This window comes from Pteropus medius, unplaced genomic scaffold, assembly GCF_902729225.1.
Source record: "Pteropus medius unplaced genomic scaffold, Ma_sr-lr_union100, whole genome shotgun sequence".
In the NCBI taxonomy this organism is placed as follows: domain Eukaryota; kingdom Metazoa; phylum Chordata; class Mammalia; order Chiroptera; family Pteropodidae; genus Pteropus; species Pteropus medius.
Genome location: NW_024354503.1, coordinates 9,110,339 through 9,134,784, shown reverse-complemented (window position 1 = coordinate 9,134,784; position 24,446 = coordinate 9,110,339). Strand labels below are relative to the sequence as shown.

The following is a 24,446-nucleotide window of genomic DNA, read 5'->3' as shown; positions in this document are numbered from 1 at the left end:
ATAAACAGTACCAGAAGAGCTATACAATAATTGAATGGCAATTATGTTTAAAGATGTATTTTGAGAAATTATTGTCCATGACTGGGGATTTGCTCTAGAGATAGTGTTTCAATTCTTGTTCATTTGGGTTCACTCTTGTCAGCATTGAGACTTAATTAAGGACTAATTTGCTGAAAGATATTCACAGCATTTGTTTTCTTGTTCCGAGGTTCCTTTCGGCAGGATGGTCCACACCCTGGTGTTGGTGGGTACAGTGGATTAGAGTAGATCGAGATCAGGGCAGATGTAAACAGTATGGTCTCCTCCACTGATATTGAGATCTAAGTCAAGCTCAGATTTGTTAGTGTTGTTGTTTTGAAATATTCCCTTAGCTTGTTTCCAGCAGTTTCAAATGGATGGCAGAAAAAGCCAGATGGTAATTATAAGCCAAAGATCACGGAGTGAAACAAAAGATAACCTGAAGAAACTAAGATGAAGCTTCAAGTCCAGTGGATAGAATCAGGACCAAAAATGGGGAACAAAGCATGAGTCTGGAGTAATGTACCTTCCTAAGACTTGAGAAAAAGCCAAAGGGAAATGAGGTGTGTCCTCAGCGTTGCAAGTGGAGCTTGAGTTGATGGGGCTTGCTCTTATTAGCCATGATCTGGCCAGTGTGCAGGTCAGTAGAGCTGGCTTACAGCTACCTGACTGAGGAGAGCATGAAAGCTCTGATGGAAGGATTGCGAGTGTTCTTATGCTTTGTTTCAGCCCAGGCCACGGAAGAGGTTCCAACAGCAGGTGATTCAGAACCAAGATAGAAAAGAAGAGAATCTTATTGTAACCAAGATGGATTTTTGCCATGTCACTCATGGGGGTGGGGAGTTCAAATTTAAACTAGAATCAAACCACCTATTTTCCATAGTTTATTTTATATACATGCCTACGTTCATAGACAAGGAAATGATGTAAGGTCAATTTCCACGTACATTCATTCTCAGTAATTGTTTGGATGCCTTCCTAAAGACCTGAGGGAGATGAATAGGAATAGGAATAAACAGGGTCCAACTGACCCCTAAAGTTAAGATTATGATGGTCAGTGTAGGTGGACTCCTTGCACTTTTTACAGAATGGTGCTTCAACTATCCCTGGAACTCTTTGGGGTGGAGAACAGTGGTAGAAGAAACTCTTATTTTCATTCTCAAAATACTGAATTACTGGGACTAACTTACATTTTTGGAATACCCTTAATACGATTTTGGTCTCTTTTCAGTTTCTTTTATATAATCACATTTATACAGGCTCTAAACAGGCTACTGCATATTGTAAACTTCTGAGCAACAGGAGTCATGCAACATCTGACAGGTCCTTCTCCGAATAATTGTGATGATGTCTAAATGTCTGCCTCATAGCATGTCTCTGCATTATTTAGAAAAAAGTACCTTTTATTAATTAATTTTATCTCCTTAATTCCTGAAAATAAAAATAAAATAATTCCCAACAATTGCAAAATAATTAATCATTCTTAAAGCACTTTCGGGTGATATCATTTATCTTTTCAATATTGCTGTGAGGTTGGTAGGAATAATTATCTTCATTTTACAGATAAATACAGATTTATTTGACTGCTTGGGGCCACATAACAGCTCAGGATGGGACTAGAAGACAGGTATTCTCCTTCCTTGCTAAATATGTTGAAAAAGTGATTTCCGTTTTTTACTCATGCCATTCCAGAAAATTCCTGGAAGGTTATCAAAGATTTTGCATCATATATTGGATTAAATCAAAAAATATTTAGGCTTTCCTTTTCTTATTATTCATTTAACAAAAGTTTTAGAGTTCTTGCTTTGAGGCCTCTGTTGGTTGTAGATGTCTCCCTTTGTTATTTATTTTCCAGCATCTTTCCTCTGTTTTTGTGTTGTTTTGTTTTTTTTCTAGAAAATTTACTCCACCATTTTTGTCCCATCTCCAATCTAATATTCTCAGAATATTTTCAGAATATTCTGATGTGATGAATAATTAAAGCAAAAACAACTTGTGCTGGATTCGCCAGTGATGGTATAAATGAGATGTTTTGATTTTCTTTAATGTATTTTAAGAGGTAATTCAAGGTTTAGCAACTTTCCTTTGTGTCTGGTAACTTGTGCAGACATCATATACACATTTATGCAGTCCTTTCTTCTGGAAATTATTTATATTCTCAGCCTCATTTTGTGTAACTGATTACAGTAATGTTTTTCAATAAGGATGGCTGTTTTCCTTATAGCCACTTGGAGCACTATCTATGTTATTTCAATGCTTATCAGAAAATGTGAAAGACAGAGGAATTATTGAAGGCTTGAATTAGAATTAGGAGAATGAGAAAGGAAAGAAGACAATGAGTACAAGATAAATGGAGAAAGAGGTAGAAAGCCTAGGACATGCCGTTTTTGAATATGGGGGAAGAGGAGGGAAAGACAAGATTCAAAGTTGACTCATAGGAATTTGCTTGCTAGGAGAATGTTGCTGCCTTTAATAGAACAATAAAAAAAAAAATGTCAGGAGTGAGTTGGTGTTTGGCTTCCTTTGGAAATGAAGTATTTAAATTATAAGTGGCACATATATATTGGCAAGGACCAAAAAGCATTTGGAAAAAGGAGAATGTAACTATACCTTTTATAGAAGAATACCTTTTATAGAAGATCTAGAACATGAGTTGTTGTCTGGGTCCTGTGAGATTAAAGAAACCTTTTTGGAGACCAATGAGAAGAAGCCACCACTGTAGTCTCTTTGGCTTAGAGAAGTGGAATGAAAGAGGCTAGGACAGCCTTCAGCATTAGAATGACTAGGGTGAATGGGTTATTCATTAATGAATGCTATTGAGTATTACAAATGTTGAGAATTGGTGGAAAAAAAACCATTCTTCTCTTTCTTGCCAGATTATAGCATCCTAAACAGAAGTACCCAACAGGGCAGAAGGTGAGAAAATAAAATTTTTACTTGCTTACTTTTTGCCTAATTGGGGGAATTGTCTGTGGGTCCTCTGAAGACAACTCAGGACTGTTATTTTCTTTGCAATTACTACAGATTTTTCTCTTTGCCTTAGTTTTCCTATCTGCAATATGGGTATGTTTATATCTGATCTATAGAGGCACAGGGAGGTCCAATTATTTTAAATTAGTAAAGTGCCATATCAGTTTAATAAGTATAATTTAATAGCATTAATAATAGTGTAACTTAGAAATTACCGAGGAAGAGAAAAATGCTTTTTGAATAACTATTCTTTGCTAAAATATATTCCCTGTTGTGAGCTTCTCTTCTATTCAAACCTTTAACAATGAACACTGAGTTCAGCAAACTTTAAACTGCCTTTTTAAATATGAGTTGGCAGTGAGGTATTGTAATATAAAATTGTACTTTGGTTATTAATGACAAAGCCACTAGTCAACATACTCTCTTTTGGAGAAAGAACTGGGAAAGACTGAGGGGAAATTTTAAAAGGCAGTTCACAGAAAGCTAAGCCTAAATATTTAGAAGAACACATTGAAAGACATTAAAGTATTTGTGTGGGCTTATGAAAATGGAATGTATATCCATTATCTCTGCAGGTAAGGACTTAAAGGGTACTTATCTTCAGTTGCACAAAAAATTTAGACCATAACTAACCATAGGCCAAATTCAAAAGAACCGCCTTTCTCCCACGCAGACTTACTTGATGGCCGCTATTCAGCTTTCTATGTGAACCTGAGGTTTGGGGTCTAGGCTAAAATCCCTGTGTGGAATCTGAGCTCTTTTTTTCTAATTAGGAAAACAACCCTTTATAGGGGTACTTTATTCTGTTGTTGCCTGAAAGGTCACTAGAGTGTTGCCTAAAAGGTCACTAGAGTGTTATGCCATAGAGAGCTTCTGGTAGGTGTAGCCCGCATTGAATGAAGTGAGATTTGTTGATAAACCACTGTAGATGCTTCGCTTTCTAACCCTGTTCAGCTAATATATTTTCTCAGTATCTTAGGGTCCTGTTTTCCATGTTTCTTTCTTAGTTATATCAGAATCAGATTGTCAGTATTTTAACCTTGGTAACATATTTACATATGCTAAAAAATGAAAGTGAAAAGCAATCATTATAATGGTCTAAAAATAAAATATTTATTTAGAAATAGAGTAATCATTTTAAGCTTTTGGTTCTAAAAACTCAATAAAAAATGAAATATAAGTTCCACTTGATAAACCGTTTTTGTCTTTTTGTTCTTGCCTATTTCTGCTAGTTCTCAGTGAGATTCGAAGAAACACATGCTGGTTTTTTGCTGGGACTAAGATCTTGCTGTATAATAGTCTTCTAATATTATAAGACACTGCTGGATACATCACAGGGAAGCTGTGAAGTAGCATAAAGATTGAGGGCTTTGGAGTCAGAAACCTGGGCTCAGGTTCTGCCTTTGTTTCTTACCAGCATCTTATCCATAAGCAGGTCACAGCTTTCTTCCTCCACAAGGTAGAAATAACAGAATTCCAACTTCATAGGGTTATTGAGAGAATCATGTGTAATACTTAGAGGCATGTTTATTAAAGGTACACTATAGATAGATTTGGGATCTCATCTCTTTTGGAAAATGATTTATACAAAGAGAATGTTTTGAATTATGCTTAAAAATGCACATTAATGTTCTTTACTGAGAGGATGAGGACTTTGTATTAGAATTTACTAGTTTTGCATGGAATGACATAAGTATAGAAGTCATCAGCAGAAGCTGAGAAGAACTGAGGTAGGTCTATAGAAACCGTTCAACTGCTCAGTTAGTTGGTTGACTGTGGTCTGACAAGCAACAGGAGTAGCTTATATGACATAATGTACAACAAATAAAAAATACTGTATATGTAAAAAAGCTACATAAAACTGAGTTTCCATGTTTTAAATATTTTTGGAAATAACCCTGTATATTATCTGGAAGGACAGAGAGAGCCTGGGACCAGCCTGGTTTGTGGTCTATGAGACATATGCAGGCAAAGGAAGTATCCAGTGGGGTGGGCAAGAATAAGGACACTAAGAGCTTATCTTCCTGGTTTAGGAAGAGGAGATGAGGTCAATGCTTGGTGGAAGGATTACTTTGGAAAGAAAAAGCCTAACTTTTCATCTTACATTCAGGCAGAGTTGCAAGGAGACAACAGAATAATTGCTAGTATAGAGAGTTGTTGAGTTGAGTTGATTAGGGTGTGTGTGTGTGTGTGTGTGTGTGTGTGTGTGTGTGTGTGTGTGTGTGTGGAATAAAAAGGAATTTACGTTTGATAACATTGATTTCCTCAAGTTTGAGTACTAGGCTTAAGGAGCTCAGAAAGGTTTGTGGCAGGTCCTGAAAGCATTGTCCACAGTAGAGTAGTGAAAGCATTGTTGAGCAGGAGACAGCATCCAGCCGTGTTTAGTGACTTAGGAGTTTTTAGTCAGGCAGAGAATTTTGGAATCGGTGATTTTGGAGAAGCCTCTTTTCTCCATAATGAAGGTGATCTAAATTAGCCTCCTTGATGAAGAAAATCAAGGAAGTAAATGAAGTAAGTGGTAAGAGCTGAGAAGGTCAATAATTTGTAAAGCTAGTATCAAAAAATTATGCATCCAGGTATCTTTAATACTTCTGATAGATGTGGAGAAGCATGTAGAATATGATGAAATAACTAAACAAATTTCACCTTAAAGATACCTGGGCTCACTTTGTGCCCTGCCATTTGGATGGATTAGATTCATCAGTGTTTGTTTTGTTCTCCCCTGTTAGAATTGCTTTCAATTATATATGACATGTCTTTCATCTGAAATTGAGAGCAGTAATCACAAGCTATAGGTGAGCTAGTTAGACATGATTGGGCTTATCTTCTCAGCTGACATCCAGAATATATTTAGAATGCACAGTCCATTTAATGCAGTGATTTTAATTGACTATGGGCACATTAATGTATGCATATTAGGCAAATAAAAAATAAAGCGTGCATGCTATAATAATTCAATAGAGAAATGTTCCTTGCCTTGAAATTTTTGCTAAAATAATCTGCATCATTTTACAGCCTCCAGAAAGGAAAATCACAAATCTCCTATGCCTAAATTAATCATATTTTTAGAATCACAGTCACAGTTTCAGGAAAAAGAATGTCCAGTGGTTGCTCTGATATTTTTATTTTATTTGTGAAAATTGAAACTAGATTTGCTATATTGGGCTCATTCAACACACTTACAATTACTCCCATGTGAATTATGGTGTACATTTGGTCAATATAGATCAAAAACATAGTCCTCTTTAAAAAAGGCACACCTTTTTTTTTTTTTTTTTTTTTTTTTTGCTAAATTCTACATATACCTCTGATTTATCTTTTCGGTTTCAGCTGAAATGTCACTTCCTCAGGAAAGAGTTTCCTAGTCTTCTTAAGTGGACAAGATGCCTCTGGGGTGCATTCCCGCAGCACCGCCTACTTCCCTCGTCCGAACTTGCATTACGCTTTAGTGTAATTCCTTGTGTGAACCGTATGCTGGAATGTCAGCACCATGAAGGCAAAGACGGTATCTGTCTGGTTCACCGCTTTGTCCCTAGTGATTACCTGAGTGGTTACTTGAGAAATAGGTGTCGAAAGAGTCTATCTTGAGTATCACAGTGAAGTGATGTGGAAAGTAGACTTAGAATCAGGAAACTTAATTTCTGCTCCCAGTTCTGCCTCTACATGACTGTCTGATTTGGAGCAAGTCAGTTGAAGCACTCCTAACCACAACTATAAAATCAGGGGATTAAAGTAGGTGATTGCTAATGTTCATAGCGCTATGATTCAGCACAATTCCTTACTTCTGGGATTTGTTTACATACCAATGGTGTTGATAAAATATTTAAAATGAGCAAATCTGCAAAGGCATAGTGAATGAGAAAAATTAGTACTGAAGAGTTATTTCCCTCTGGCTGTTACTACTATTATGCACTGATTTTACAATTCAGGTTTGCAGGGAAATGGTCTGCTGAATAGGATATATACATATTTTTGGCATTTGAAAACTGAGATGGGACAATTCCCAGTTGGAAAACAAGGTGATGGAAAAGGTGGGGCCTGGGAGAGGGGAATAGGATTGATGGGTTTGGAGCCAACAGAAATATTGTCACCTGTTCGATTCAGTTCGCTGATGTAGGTGTATGGATGTGTGACTATGTGTTTCCCTTTGCCTCTCTGCTCTTGGGAATTTCTTTAACATCAACTTCATTAGTTACAAAGGCAGCAATCCATATCCAATTTTCTTTTTGTGTCAGAATTGTTCATGTATAAACTAGGCTCCTTTGTTGGAAACATTTGCAATTAATCCTATAAACCAACAAACCGAAAATGCAAATTTCGAACCGCCTGCCCCAGCCAACCCTGCTGACTTTGAGCCCTGACCACCATCTATTACATACAGAAACGAACTAAAATTCCCACTTTGGACCTAACCTAATTTCAAGTGATAATAGGCACGGATTCCCAGAAGCACTCTATGCCTCTTGATAGTAACATCCTAATTTCCTTTCCTGGTAAATGTTTTAAATAAGATTTTAGCACCAAAGGAAATTAACCTTTAAATTAATTGTAATTATAAAATGCCATTGCTGATTTTTGTCTTCAGCCTAATTACTTTCTATTATTTAAACAAACCTCACCTCCTGTGAGCTTCAAGTTTGTTTCTCCTTCACTCCCTGCCACACAATGCCAACCAATCCTAGTGGAGACTTCCCTGAGTCTCCGCTGCTAAAAAAGCTTCATTTAAATGTCACGCAGGATTGAGAGTTTGCCCTACTATTGCTTATTTACAAGGTGCTCTTTTAGCGCAGCGTGTAAGGCTGCTATGCTCAGATGTTTTCGTTCCGCATACCTGGTGGCCATCCTTAGAGAGGCAGTGTTCTTTAGTCTTCCTGCTGTTAAGAAGGAAATAGCTAAGCCCAGCCTTCTGTTTCCATTACATGGCACTTCCAAAACTAAAGCACAACTGGACATAATAAAGTTGGCACCCCTGTGAGCATCATTTATCAAAAGACTAACTTTGAGAGTGTAGTCTTCTTTCTTAGCATGTCTCAGCTTCCAACGGCTTTTAGAGTTCTGTGTCCTGTGCCAGCACTTTGTCTTGTTGTCATTTGTTCTTTCGAGATGGGATGATGGGACACAGCAACTTTGTGAGCATGTATATCTACATTCTGGTGCTAAAAGTATCCTATTTTTCCTTCACTTAGCTGCTTTCTTTCTCATGTCACTATCGTGAGAATAGAGAGATGGTGAGGAAACAAGTATAGAACCCTCATTACAGGTAGACTGAGTATTGCAGAATTGGAAGAAGATTTTTCTTTTAATCATTTTTGTGAATGTCACCACTTCTTCCATTCCCATGTCCTGGCTTTCTTTTCTATTGAAAAAAGAGATTAAAACAATTTGAATATTATTCATCTAATAGATAACCTCAGTGTTCTGAATAAAATGCTTTCTTTATTATACCAATTAAAGGTCTTCCTTTGCTAGTCTGAAGATTGTCACATAAACATTGATTATTTAGAACAAGGTTCTCATGCTCACTCTGGCAGCACATATACTAAAATTAGAAACAAAGTCCTGATTGTTTTGAATCAACAAAGGACAGAGAATTAATCAATTTCTTTTCCCCATTTTTTGAATTGGGAACATAAGATTTATTAAAAAGATGTTCATAATGTGCATGTGTATGTGTGAATGCATGTGTGTATGAAAAGTAGTGTAGTATAATAGAAGAGGCATCAAGAGAAAAGGGGGAAAATAAGTAATTGTTGAAGAATCACTCAAATTCAAAAATTAAGCTTATATATTTTTCTCTTCAGTGACCACAAGAGCGAGCAATTTAACAGGAGGCTGAAAAAGAAATCAGTGCTAATTTTGGGAGAAAAGTCTCACTGTTAGGGAATGCTACTGTCACTGATAGAAACTTGCACGTGATTGACAGGAGGCATATGCATATGTAGGCATTTGTTTCAGGTGTTGATCATTTGTCTTTTACATATGATGCCACACTTTTGTTTTTTTTCCTTTTATTCGTTTAGAAAATGACAAAAGGTGCTATATTTTAATTGGTTATTCATTTACTTAAAATAAACTGGGATCTAAGGAAATATTACATTTCCTTAGCAGTTTCTGTATAGTTCAGGAAATGTTTGTAGAGAGCTGATTGATTCATTCATTTATTTCCCAGATACTTACTGAGTCCTGCTCAAAGCTGGGAATACGTTAGACGCTGAGGATAGAGCGGTGGTCAAGACAGGTGTGGTCCCCAATGGCAGCCTTTAATACTCTAATACTCTCTTATCCTGAAGGAGTCAATATGTGCTGAGTTGGTGTCAAAAGTTCATGAATAAGCTCAGTGATCTTGGGCACATCATTTAATCTTTATGGGTCTATAAAATTAAGGTGTCGAAATAGAGCCGTAGGCAGTAGTTATCCACTATTTTAAACACCAGTATTCTTAGTCCAAAAGAAATCGTAAGCAGAACGAAAAGTTGTACAATTAAATAAATGCAGAGCTCCTGTGGTTTGGGGAGTTGAGGAAGGAGCAGGGTGACACCTTCTACCTTAATCCCACCATGGTTCTGCAGAGTATGGCTAGAGATTAGTGGCATTCAAAGTCTGGGGCTCAAGGTTCTAATATTACAAGATTCTGTTCAAAGATGGGGAAAGTAATGGCAAGTTTTGTTTGTGTGGGAGGCTGGTAGATATAGACAAGATTATTTCACTTAGTTAATTTTAGAATTGCAAAACAAATGTTATAAAGAGATGATAAAACAATAATACACTTCTCTTTGATTTGATTGCTTGAGTATGATACTTGTAAAGTGAAATAGGCACATCATTCTCAGAATTCTACCTGTCAACTTGATACCCAAGATCTCTGCACCTTGTTTGAACTGTTAATTACCTGCCCCTAAGGTTATATTTGTAGAGTGATTTATAAATAACAGGAAAGAAAGCTCAAGTTACCAAATAGATGTATAGTATGTCCCTAACACCCAGATAGAATGATAGTTTAGTTTAGATAGATAGATGATAGATAGATAGATAGATAGATAGATAGATAGATAGATAGATAGATGTCAGACAGATGATCGATAGATGATAGACAGACAGACAGATGATGCTGATAGGAAGGAAGGAAAGAAAGAAGAAAGGAAGGAAGGAAGAAAAGAAGGGAGACTAAGAGATACATGCTATGCCAAAATGTTAATTGAGAACCAGAATTCAGAACTGTGGGGTCATTCTGCTTTTTTTTTTTTTTTAGTTTATATTTTTGATACATTCTGCAGTCATTGTACATTCCTTTATAAACAGGAAGAAACAAATATTTAATAGAAAGTACTCCCTGCTCCCTCCTACAGCCTCCTTCATAGGTAGGAGTATATGATTGTGCTCAAAGAATTGCATCCAGACTTAATGATCCTGACAGACTGGAAAAATGATCAAACACGGAATGGAGTTCAATACACAGAAGCGCAGGCCAGCAGGCCTTAGAAGAAAAATCAAACAAAAATAACAGAAAATTATTAGCCTTAGAGAAGTAAATAATTTCCTGTGGTTTGCTTTTCAAATGAAAGATTCTATAAATCGATTGTGACTTTTATCCAAAGGACAGTTGATTTTGAAGAACTCAAGACAGTTTTTTATAAACTTGTACTTGGTTGGTGGGTTCATGCATATGTGTATCTGCAAGTTTAAATATCTAGAACTCATTTTTTAACATTTTTCAAAATAAATCCCCTAAGATGTATATATTTTAAGTGACATTTCATAACTTTCTCCAGATTATTTGAATATTTAATACTTAGAAATACATCAAATCTCTTCTACAAAAGATAGTGTCTACTTAGAAAAATGGACACATTTTTTTAGAGGATTGATGTTTAATTTTAGCTTAACTATTAAGCAAAAGATGGGAAATATAATAAAAGTTGAGAAATCATATGGCAATTTTTTTTCCTTTATCGATTAGTGATGTTTCCCACGGCTGCCTGTCTTCCTTTTAACTGTCACATGTAACAATTCTAATGAAGCAGAGACACAAATTCTTAGTTCTTTTACTGTAAGTAGACATCTGACTGTGATGCAGGAGAACTGAGGATTAAGTGAGAGAAGAGCTACACATGTAATAAAAGGCACAACAGACCAGGAATCTCGGAACATTTTCTTTCTTTCACAGAATATTGTAAGAGAGAACAAGTACAGGGGAATAGAAAAGACTGGAAGTCATAAGGAAAACTCAGCATGGCTGGCAACAGATGGTACAGTGAAGAGCCGGCCACAAAGACAGCTCAGCAAGGGATGTGTGCTCTCCTGGAGAAAGCCTTTTCTCCTAAGACACATGGCTGCTTTTTCATGAACAAATATAAAAGTATGTTGTGATGGCTTCCCCACTTAAAGAGGGTTCAAGTGTCAAGACACAGCCTCTGGAGCAGGGTCCCAGCTTTTGTTCTGGTGAGGAGCTACTCATCGGAAGGCAGACTTCCCCGCCCTTTAGCAGGAGGTGCTGACCTGCTACGCCTGCCTGGAAGCAGTGGGCACCTAGCCGGAGGCCGGTAGCATTATAGCCTGGAGCCTCTTACCCACAGGCATTTGATGGACCTGTGAGCCAAAGCTAGACTCACTCTGTGCCCCACAGGTATTTTCAAATATCCAAGAGCTACATAAGTGTGTGGAGTGTGTGTGTGTGTGTGTGTGTGTGTGTGTGTGTGTGTGTGTGTGTGTGTGTGTGTGTGTGTGTGTGTGTGTGTGTGTGTGTGTTTGGATATTGGGTGGTACAGACTGAATTGGGTTCTCCCAAAATCTGTATGTTGGAGGCCTAACCTCCCTCATGTCTTTTTATTCAGAGAAGGGGCCTTTCAAGAGGTAATTGATGTTAAATGAAACCATTAGGGTGGGGCCCTAATTCAATCGGTCTGGTGTTCTTTTTAGAAGAAAAAGAGACACCAAGGGCATGCACAGTCAGAGCAGAAAGGCCATGTGAGGACAAAGCAAGTCAGCCATCTGCAAGCCAAGGAAAGAGGTTTCAGAAGAAAGCAAACCTGCCAACACCTTGATCTTGGATTTCTAGCCTTAAGGGTTGTGTGAAAATAAATCTCTGTGTAAGCCACCCAGTTGTCGTATTTTGTTATTATAGACCCAGGGGACTAGTAAATGGGGTCAGGAGTGTCTGCATCTTCCTGCTTGACACCCGCGCTCCCAGTGTGGTTGTTATCTCCTGGGAGGTGCAGCAGATGGCAGTGGCGTCCTGTGAGTTGGCATAGCCAGGCCAGCCAGCCTGTCAGGCTTCGACTCTGGCTTAGATAACAAAAGGGTCAGAGATGTGAAGTTTGAGGTCTAGGCTTCTTCATAGGAAACAACAACAACAACTTTGCATTAAAATGTCAGTATAAATATTAATCGCATGGGGCTCTAGAAAAGCAAATGAGTTACTGTTTAAAAGGAGATATAAGATAAACAGTTTCAGGCATTTAATGTGCCTGCCGTTTAACTCCCTCTAGTTCAACAATGATTCACTCCCATTTCATGGAGTCTAAGTTTGAGTCTTTGCTCCCGGAGCCTGAACCCTCTCCATAGCTCCCAGAGGTTTCTGCCTGGCTACACTTGCTGCCGAGGCCTGAAGTGCCAAAACTGAACACATAGCTGGTCAGCTTCATATCGATGCCGAGAACACTTTAGTTTTCCAGTTGCCATAGTTGGGCTCTTATCTCTGCAGTTCCTTCTCAGCATAGTTAGAGAACCAAAACTGCCCTCTGTTCCTCATGAGGCTCTTAGGAGTATAAAATTAACTAATTTGGCAGGAAGGTTGTTAGCACTTCCTCCTGCATGACACTCCTATCAGGATGCTTCATTCAAATCCACAGCAGGTAAGAATAGACACGCAGAGATCTGTTCCCTGTTTACATAGACATTAAACTTTTCGCATATGTCAGCGCTTACTTTCTGAGAGGATTTGTGTGTGTGTGTGTGTGTGTGTGTGTGTGTGTTTTACTTTCATCAAGTCAGTAAGCTTTCAAAGGATCTAAATAATTTTCTTTATGATGTAATTACCAAAAATTAGACAGAAATTTTAAACCTTTTTTATCCTTGAGCACTGAAAGTCATGTGTTCTAGTTAGTGTCAGGAGGTGAACATACAGACAAGTGACCAAGACAATGATAATATATGGGAAATATTAATCCAAAGCATTGTACTCAACAAATACTCATTGATTGTCTGTGTGAGTGTGAATGACCACAAGTAAATGAACCTAGCTGAAAGGAGAACTGGCCCAAATGAACATCTCCTCCAGGCTTTTAGTCCCATATAAGTCTAAGATAAGAATCAGTCTACTTGGTTATAAAAATTTATATCTTGCCCACTGAGCAAAAAGACTAAAATTACAAAACTTGCCTATGAGAAGTCAGCTTATGTTTGGAATTCATAAAGGCAGATAATGTGTTATGGTCAAAACACATTCAAAGACAAAGGCATTATATTTGAGAGACTTGGAATATAGTTTATTATATGCTTGAAAGGTAAACCAGATCTTTCAAAAGATATTTGTGACTTCTTATCTCCTTGGATTGACACGTCTTTGGCCAAAACTCGATCTAGGGCAAAATTCCCTAAAATGAGTTCTCTGGAATTCTAATGCTCTGGAATAGTAAGATTGTTTATGAAAAAGAGTTTTATGGTCAAATGTTTGGATATTAACTATACTTTTAAATTCTATAATTGATACCTCAACATTTACAAAATGATCACTGACTGTTCTCAAGTAAACCCTAGCTCACCTAAAATATCTGGAGACTTTTGATATTCCCAAATTAGATTTTCTAACATATCTGGAGACTTTAGATAGTCCCAAATCATATTTTCGTGTCACTGTGAACACAAATTTCACGGGGTGTCATTTTCAAACTTAGCTAGTGAATACTAAACCCGCTTACCCTGCATCATCCATTTATTTAGATGGAAAGAAACCACAGTAAAGGTGCTTGTCTACAGTTCTGTTCTCTCCCTCTCTGCTGACTGACCTGATGCTTCCTGAGTGGCCCTGTGTGGCCTGAAGTGCTCTCCCTGAGGAACTCCGAGTAAAATAAAACCATGGAACTATTTTTGGTTCTTCTCTTTGATCTGCATTTGGCCTCTCTATAGTTCACCCAATGTAATATGATTAAAACAAAACTGTGGATTAGGAAAAATCAAACATACTTCTTTATTGCAGTACTCTCAGAGATGTGAATATATAAATGTGCATTTTAAATTTTCTGTGTCAAAACTTACTTGGCTTTGGGATCTTTTTTGAGCAGTATATCTTATGGAATTAGCATTTCTGTGATCCCCTTTGGGAGGCACTATTCTGGAGAGATACTGATTGTCTATCTAGGAGACTTGGTGAGTCAGTATTTTCTGATGATGAAAATGCACTGGCATCATTATGAAATGAAATCAGTCACTGTCGCCTAAGGAAAGGTTACTTCCCATATGAAATTTAACCCATAGACTTTCCCTTTCATCAAGGATTTGGCACACAAACACTGAATGGTAATATTTAAGTGAACTCACATAGTTTGTGAGGTCCGTGTATTTTAAAATCCATCATCTATTACTCTTCCTAATCTTTGAATAAATCTTTTGTGCATAAGACAAGTGCTTACTAGATGTCTTCTCTTATATATTCATTATGTACCCCAACTTTAACCTGTTCATAGTGAACCAACTGTCACTTCCCCATGCTACTTTCCTCAAGTGACATTTCCATTTACCCATTCACTTATAACAGAACCCCAGGAATCTATCAATCTTTTCCTTGTCCCTTACACAGTGCTCATCCATAGCCCATAAATCACTTTGTTTTTAACATGTCTCATACCATATCTATCCTCTCCATCTCTAATACTGGCCCTAGTCCAGACCCTTATCATCTCATATCTCAGTCATTTTCATGGTGTCTAACTAGTCTCACTTTCCCTAATCTGCTCTCCCCGGCCCTGAAGTCTTTTCTTCATATTGATACGAATGTGATTTTTCTAAAGTATATTTCTGATTATGTTCTATTTTTAAATTACCTGCTAATTGAATTGCTATCATGCTATACAAAATAAAGTCCAAATTCCTTATTCTGTTTAACATTTTTCTATTGTCGCACCCATGTTCTCTTTTCCAGTCTTCTCTGGGTATCTACCTCTAGCACAGGATACAATTCAGTCATATTAATCTGGCTTGCTCTGCCCTCAACATAGCCAGCTATAATATGCCTTTGTGTTTTTTCATCTTTTGCCTGGGATCACCTAACTACCCCATCAGCTATCCTATTCATCTTTCATCTAGTCATCCTCCAAGTCCAAGATTAAGAGTGTCATTCTCTATGAAGCCTTTCCTGGTCCCTTTCCTATCTCTCTGCGCTATATACTATAGAGAGTTTTATTATACTTATATGTCTATGTGTTTATTTTTCCCTACTAGATGGTAAGTTCCTAGAGGTAAAAGATTGTGTGTTACTAATCTTAAAATCTCCAAAGCCAGATAGAGCACTTGATACATTGAAAAGTATCATCATTTCCTTTTACATACAGAATAATGTAAAGAATGTATTCTGTATTTCTACTTTTACATCACATAGTAGTATGATTGAAAAAGTGCCTTCTCTAGATTAAACACCTGATACTGCCTCCTCCTTTCTAGTATGATTGGAAAGTGAAGAAGAAACACATATTTATTTTTGGATTTTTTCTCAAATCATCCTGTAGCAGAGGAGTGGTCTCTCATCTTTTCCCCCATTTTTTCAAAACCCCAATCGACATGAATATTTTTGGAAACAAAACAAATGATTCTTAATTCTGATTTTTCTTCAGAGTAAATATAGTTATATGGACAAGTATCCATGATAGTACTCAGAGAGAATAGGAGTACTTTCCCCATTTCTCCTATTTCAGATCCTTAGGAGGCAAGGAAGAAATGGAACCTTCTGCCTGCCATTTTTAAAAGAGCAGAGGACAACGGAGCCACTTAGAGGATTGTAAGAGTGTACCACCTTCTCAATATGGATCAAGCAATAAGGCTCAATGCTGAGACTCTGACACAGAGTTCTAGCTGTTTGTATCAAAGCATAGCAACAAAAAGGACATATGAAAAAGGTTTCCTGAAGACAAATTTCTTGAATTAATCCTGTCTGTTCTTGTTAGAATTTTAGGAACTATTGCAAATTGTTAATTAAGATTTGTAGTCCTGGGTAAAACTGATTTCTTATAAATACCTAATAAATGGTTTATAAAAAGCGAACAGTCAAGTTAACCACATTTAAAAATCACTTCCATCTCCTGTTTCCTCCCTACACCCCTTATTAGAATTGTTATAAGAGGAATAGATCTTAAAAGCACCTTTCAATGAAAAGAAAGAAATATCTTTTCAATATGCTGTATACTTTTATGAAAACACTTCATTCCCTGTTCTAATGATGTGTTGGGGGATATTGTCTGAGAACTAGGAAGGCTAGGTAGGAGGCAGTAAAGACGATGCTTTGAACTTGAAAGAAACAGAACAGAGCTTTAATACTTACAGCTGTCCTCTTCTTCAGTTATACATTTCACAACATAACAGGCGTAGATGAACCCTGCCAGCTGAAACAAAACAAAGATGCTTTAGACATGAGGCAGAGGCAACAGAACTGAATCTCACTGGGGATGTAACTTTTCAAAGGCAGGTGCTTTATGACTAGATTTAGTGTTCCAAAATGGTTCATCAGACTGGACCCTGACTCCACTGTGGACTCCTGATTCAAGTGATGTTTATCTATCTTATAAATAAATGTTTTCCTCTGAACTGAATTTATGTGTAAGATTTATAAATTGCCAGGCAATCTAAAACATGTTATTTTCGGTATAGGAAAAGAAAAAAAGAATTATGGCCTTTCATTAATGCAATAACATTTGCATTTGTGCCAATCAACTTCTAATTTACTTTATCAGCAACTGACCATAATAAAAATGTTTTGAGAAGAAAATATTAAGAAGATTCCATGATATGTTGCATAAACACTTTGTAAGCAAAAAGACTTCTTATTCAGACTTGTAATAGGAACCGTGGCATACCAAGTATAATTAGGATGAATTTTACAGAGAAGCCATTGGGTGGAAACCTTCCTGTGGTCAGGGAGGTTTTCACTCACTGAAATTGGTTCCTGTAAAGAACACAGGTACCTGCCCCCTCAGATATCTACCCCTCAGATAGAGTGGTTTACATTCCTTCATATCGGTATAATACTTATTTAGTCAGATTATGAGTGCTGCTGGAAGGAAGCAAACTAATGTAATTTCTTGAAAACTGGAAAAATTATTCCTCCAAAATAATTCAGTTTGGGGGATCTTTAAAAGTATGTCCTAAGAACAGTGATGAAGATTATTATGACAACACTTCAGAAAGGTATTGATCTGCTGAGTAGTGACCCTACAAGACAGTATCTGGTGTGGGGAAGAGACGGTTAGAAAAGGCCTTCCACTGGGAAGCCAAGAAACAAGGCAGAAAGCAGCTGCCGTGATAAGCCTAATGAAACTGTTTTTCATTAGCTAACAGCGATCCTTCCGGAAGGCAAGAGTGGAACATTTTAAGTCAGAGGGGACATGGATCGGTATTTAATGAGACAGAACTATTATGAGACAAAGGGCGGGGGTAGGGGGTTAGTTAAAAGGAACTTTAGAAAAGCTCAAATTTGGGTTTGAGGGAGAAAGCATGTTCTAGAAGATTCTAGCTCTCTTCTAAGAGAACTGGAATGGGATGAAACAGTGGTTATCCTGGCACAGAAGTCATGAACCTGCTCAGCGAAGGAATGGGTGGGGAAGAGGACCTGTGAAACATGTTCTTCGAGAGCTTTTGTTGTCAGTTCCCGGATGAGAGAGAATGTGTACCCCCTGCCCTCTCACCCTCAAATGTAGTATCTGAACCAATACACATAATACAACATTAAATAAAGGCATAACTGATGCTGTATTAGCAGGATTAGTTTTCTTTTTAAAATGTACGTATCTTAGAAAAATCATCACATCAACATTTTTCTTTTTGAATTATATGTTGCTATTGGCAACAAAATAGTGCTAGTAAGAACTTTTCTTTATATAATAGAATCATCAGGATTCTTAGACTACAGGGTACTATTAAAAACCAGTGTCTCCTATTTGGCTTTAGCAAAGATTTTGATTGGACTAAACAAAATGACATGGTGACTTGAGCATCTTCATGGGTACTGGAAAAACAGACTACTAACTCTTCTTACTCTTTCATGTACCAGGACCAATGAAATTGCTCTAATCACTGAGTGACCCAGTCGGTCCCATGGGTACACTGTCATGTACTTGGATCTGGCTGTGGCTAGGTAAAGAGGCAATGGGTTTGCTTAAAACCCTTGGAGTAAGGTCTATAGTTTCTCTCCTTCCTCTGCATGAAGCCCTTACCATCCATGGCTAGATGCTATAGATTTATCAATAGTTCACCTCTTCTTTTCAGTTTTAAATACTTGTTACTTAAATTTCTGTAAAGCAATTTTTTTTTTTTACCCAATCGCAAACTTTTCTTTTGATTCGTACTCATCACTTCATTACTTTGGAAATAAAAATCTAGGTAAAGAGCATTAATAAATTCTGAGATTCAGGGCCAATAAGTTTACATTTCTCATTGGGGTGTCATTGGATTCTAGATTATTAACTGCACTACTCTCCCAGAATGCAGCCAAGGCACTGGATTCTGCTTACCAGTGATCTTTTCATTGTCTTTGGTTGCATTCTTTTAACTATCAGGGGAGCTCCTTTGATGTAAAAGTAAATCCTGCTGCATTTCATTACCAAAGCTTGCTGATTAAAAGAACTTCAGCTTTTAAATTGGTCACTTCTAAATACACATGAAAATTTGTTTCCCCAAAATTAATCAAGATTCATAAGCTTCTGTTATCTTCTAATTTTCCTACACCATATAAATTTCTAATTTAATTTTTATTCCCTCATAGCAGTTTATAAAATTTACCTACAGAAAATGGGTTTCGAATCATTTCTGATGACTAAATGCCTCCTATAATGTGCAACTCTGCTAATTGCTAGCTGGGTTGCAAAGATTAAGTCAGAGTTTCTCAACCTTGGCACCGTTGACATTTTGGATTGAGCAATCTTTTTTTTGTGGGGTCTGTTGTGCATTTTAGGATGTTTAACTAGTAACATCTTACCATCAAGACAGTCAACAGTTGAGGCAATCAAAAAATGTCAGCCGACATTGCAAATGTCCTTTAAAGGGCAAAATTGCCCCAGTTAGAGCTACTGTTTTAGATACAATCCTATCCTGAAAAAATTTGCAATCTTAGAGCATAAGTACACATATAATTGTAATTTGAAGTAGATTAAGATGAATGACAGAAAGAAGGAAGAAAACTGAATGTCTCCTAAGTGACAAAAAATTTGAATGTCTATTAAGTGACTACTAAAAAGTACAAAATTTTTCATGAAGTACAAATCTTTCCTAAAGTGATATTTAGCTCCCTTTCTACCCTCATTTTCTACCTCTGCTAGTCTCAGAATTGACATTAGTAGTAAGCTGTTGTGGTTTGCTGAAATATATCAGGTGATTTTCCTCGTTCTTTAACTCGACCCATTTTTGCCAACAAAGCATGCAAATGCCCTACTCTTCCTCTTTTCTCTCCCTACTCAGCCTTGCACCTTTGAGTAATTCTAACTCATCCATTAAAACCGAATTAAAGTACTGTCTCGTCCAAGAATTGGCAATTCATGCCCAGGGTGAGTTGTAGGTTGTCACTTTGGAGATAAACATTGAGAGATGAAAATGATTAGAGAGGAAACAATGAGGGAGAAGGAGAGAACATCTTCCACGCAGAACTCCAAAAGTCTTTGGAAAGATGTATATTATACTCAGGGGGAGCAAATGGCCCCTGTTCAGAGGAGGCTGGGCAATGTGAGGGGGTGATGGTACCCGAGCAGGGACTAGTGACTTATATTGTCATAGTAGATGTGAGTATCTGGAATTAAAAATATAATTATTTTATTTTGTTCTTTATGTATAGATGGTTAGAATGATAATGAAAGATACCAGTAATACTATTATAGGCAAATATACAATTATTCACTTGTAAAAAACTCAAAATATTCTAGTTGTCTTAGTGTTTGGCATTCAGAGCTGAGCCTAAATCTGTTTATTTTTATTCATCTTTTCACCTTGATACATCTAATATGATTTGTTCACTTCTAATTCACCTGATAGGGAATTACGTATTATCTTAATATCATTACTGGTTGAAAGGAAATTGTATTTTCTCTCTATAACTAAATCAGATTAAAATTCTTTTTTATATGTACAAACCAAATTATGGTGGTATATCCCAGAAATTCACTTACAAGCTAATAGATAAGAGGAAATTAAAGACTTTTGGTAAGTTAAAAAGATTCAATTGTAGTAATTTAAAGTGTAACAATCTTAGTGTTTAAAATACTATCTTTTGGACTTCTGTTTCCAGGAAGTTGGAGTAGATATACTTTTCCATCACCCTCCCAATATGTAAAATTTAAACCCCTGGACAATATATATGCAACAATCAGGAAGACTATGAAAGGTAGAAGGAAGGTAGTCTGGCTAGAAATCTTGGGACTCAAGGAAGAACATGGGAATGAGTACTCTCATTTTCTGTTGCCTCATATATACCAGGCTTGGCGCTAAAGAAGTGCATTATCCAGAAATACCATTGGACATAGACAATAAAGCCCCAACAAAAGCCTATTCTCTCCAGCCAAAGGACTAGGAAGGCTACAGTTTAGCAAGACAAAAAAAAAAAAAAAATTAAGACAATAATAGCTCTTCCTCAGACAGTACCACAAAAAAAGCAAACAAACAAAGATCCTGTCGCCCTACTCTCCAACCATAGTAGCAAAGAATGGGGAGCCAAGACTTTCCCCCTGGCCAGGCTGAGGTGTCTGAGAAGTCAGACAGGGATCCCAAACTTCATTCCTGACAGGAAGGAGGAAGTCCTCTTCCTTAATGTTGGTAGAGACCACACTGGGAATTTAGACATCCAGCCTCACTCTGTAGTAAGGAAGTACCTCTCCTTTCCCAACTGGAGTGGTGTAAGAGGGGGTCTAGAAGAAAATTAGAACTTTCACCAATGCTGCATAGTAACGAGGCCAATCTCCTGGCCCTGTGGTGTCAGATGAAGCCACCTGGAAATAATAACAAGGACCTTCTGCTCCTCCTAGACACGAAGGCTGAGTAGGAAGCAGAAACTTCTACTGCTTCCTGGCCTTAATGAGAAATCCTTCCTTCTTCTGGTTTCAATAGAGTCTGAGTGGGTATCTGGACTTTTAACCCCCACTTGACAGTAATGAGTCAACATCCTTTCTTCCTCTGTCAACGTGGTATCAGAGGAAGCCAGCTAAAACAGAAGGCTTATGAAAGACCTAGAGTTTCATAACATAATACCCAAAATGTCCATGTTTTAATTTAAAATCACTCATCATATCATTAACAATGAGGATCTCAACCTGAATGAAAAAAGATAATCAATGGAAGCTAACACAGAGAGCTAAATGACAGAGATGTTAGAATTGTCTTAAATATTGTAAAGTAGCTATCATAAAAATGCTTCAATAAGCAATTACAAACACACATAAAATTAATAAAAAATAATCTCAGCAAAGAAATAGATATAAAGAACCAAATTGAAAATTTAGAACTGAAAATAAAATGCAATAACCAAACCAAACCAAACCAAACCAAGTTGCAGAATGGAAGAGACAGAGGAAAGAATCAGTGAACTTGTAAAGAGAACAATAGAAATAACCCAAGAGGACAAAAAAGAAAAAAAGTAGATTAAAAAAAGTTAAACACAGATCCTCAGGGATCCATGAGACTATAATAAAATATCTAACATTTGTGTCATTGGAGTACTGAAAGGAAAGGAAAAAGAAAGCAGGACTGAACAAGTACTGGAAGGAAATGAAAACTTCCCAAATTTGACAGATAGACCTAAACTTACATACATTCAAGAAGTTGAGTGAAGCTCGAACAAGATAAACCCTAAGGAATTCACACTAAGATTCATGATAGTCAAAATCTGAAAAACCAGAAACATAAATTTTGAAAGCAGAAAGAGTAAAACTCGGAAAATCAGTTTAGAGGTTTCTTAAAAACTAAACATACAAGTACAATAAGATCCAGCAATAGCACTGCTGGTCATTTATCTCAGAGAAGTAAAGACATGGTCACACAAAAACATGTATACGAATGTTTATAGCAGCTTTGTCCATAATAGCAAAAAGCTAGACACAACCCAGATGTCCTCCAGTGGGTGAATGATTAACAAACAGTGGTATATCCATATCATGGAATCCAATTTAGCAATAAAAGGAAGGGACTATTGATACATGCCATGACCTGCATGAATTTCCATAGAATTATGCTAAGTGGAAAAAAGCCAATCTCCAAAAGTTATATACTGCAATGCTTCCATTTATATAACATTCTTGCCATGACAAAATTGAAGATAAAGAACAGATTAGTGGTTGCCAGGGGCAAAGGAGGGTGGGGGGTCACAAGGAAGTGGATGTGACCATAAAAAAGGCAACACAAGGGACCCTTGTGTTGGTGATGGAACTGTTCTGCACCTTGACTGCATCAATGTCAGTATCCTGATATTGACACTATCCTTAGTTTTGCAAGATGTTTCCACTGGAGGTAACTGGATACAGGGTACTTAAGATCTTTATGTATTATTTTCTACAATTGTTTCCAATCTGCAATTATCTCAGATAACTTCATTTTAAAAATAATACATTTGAGGGTACTATTATTTATATTGAAAAACTTTTGTATTATAATTTAATTATTTTCAAATGTATGTAAACAAGGTGGATATGGTTTTCTTAAGTACAAAGACACATTTTAATTTTGAGCCCTTAAGCCAAGTAGAAGTCCACTATAGTTTTTGATGCTGATATAATGTAAAATCATTATTCAACACTTTTTTTTTTTGACTGTGAGTGGAGATTGGGGCAGGCAAACACTATTTTTTATCTACAATTATCTCATTCTCAAATTAGTTCTATGAGTCATTTAAATCAAATCATTTATTTTTGTTCTGAATTCCTAATTCAGATGCAATAAACCCATGTCTTTTGTAATATGAATTTGAACAGAAGGAGATTATGTCCTCACTGAATATACTTTTTCAGTGCAAATATCTTACTTGCTGTTTTGCATCTTATTCCATTTATATAACTTGAGATTGCTTCAGTAAAAGATTTCAGTATGATTACATCAGTGTTATTAATGAAGGTCTTTTTATGAATTTTTTTCAATGTGGACTGGTATATCATCTCTGTTGTCCACCAGCTGATTCTTATCTCATACTATTCCACTGGCTGGACTGTTAGGGAGCATGTTGCAAATGATCTTTGCTACAAATAATCCAGGTGCAGTTATCAACCTACAATAACTCATGGAGGATTGCCTTTAGGGCTATTGTGAACGTTCACAGCCTACTGAGTCAGAAAAGTTTTTCAGAGGATCAGAAACATATCTTAATACCAGCCTTTAGGTACTGTGCTGCATCATCAAGCATGACTGTATTAAACACTTTTAAAAAGATTAAATAAAAGTAGACACACACACAAACTTGTATTATCTACTTAAGGCTAGGAAATGGACTGATCCAAATGCCAATGCTGGCTTAACCAATAATTCCTATTATAAATCAGCCTCTGGAAACCGGTAGATTTCTTCAGGGTAAACTTACTAGAAAGTTACCTGAGTTCAAATGAGTCTAATGTTTTAGTAAAGTTGGCAGAGCAGAAGATATTGAGGCAGGATGAAAGAGAACTAATAAAATTCAAATGTCATCATGGCTAATACCTCTCTCAGTGTTTAAATATCAGATTAGTTTTAAAAACTGCATTGAGAGCAGTAGTTCAACCATTCTATACATATGGCAGTTGGGAAATGATAAAAAAAAAGGCTGATCTAGTGCAATAGAACTGTTCCAAAATCTTCGGTTTTGAGGTTAGAGCCATAACGGAAGTTCTTAACCAAACTGTTCATTGAAAATAATTGGTATTATGTTGTACACCTAAAACTAATACAATGTTATATGTGAATTACATCTCAATTAAAAATGGAAAATGTGAAAAGCAAGCTTTCAACAACATCCTACTATTTTAGGAGTAAAACTAAATTTATATATATATGTCACATATAATAGGGACCCTCATTTATTTATTTATTTAAATTTTTTTTTCTGTTTTAATTATAGTTGTATAATATTATCTTAGTTTCAGGTATACAACATAGTGATTAGACATTTATATAATGAAGCATTTGTGAAAGAAAGTGCAATTTAAAAATGTTCTGTAAAATGTAAAGGAATCAATACTGCTGGCCAGAAATTTTCAACAAAATAAGTACATAATTCCTTTGTGAGAAAATGATACAAATAGCATAGTTTCGCTCAG

The 24,446-nt window shown here is 36.6% G+C and overlaps 1 protein-coding gene across 1 annotated transcript in view; it reads right to left on the bottom strand.

Moving 5' to 3' along the window:
- Positions 1–24,446, bottom strand: part of NKAIN2 (sodium/potassium transporting ATPase interacting 2) — an 828,054-nt gene that overhangs the window by 9,128 nt on the left and 794,480 nt on the right. Inside the window, exon 5 of the mRNA XM_039854273.1 lies at positions 16,517–16,577. Within this exon, the coding sequence (XP_039710207.1) occupies positions 16,517–16,577 (61 nt within the window). The remainder of the gene's footprint in view (positions 1–16,516; positions 16,578–24,446) is intronic.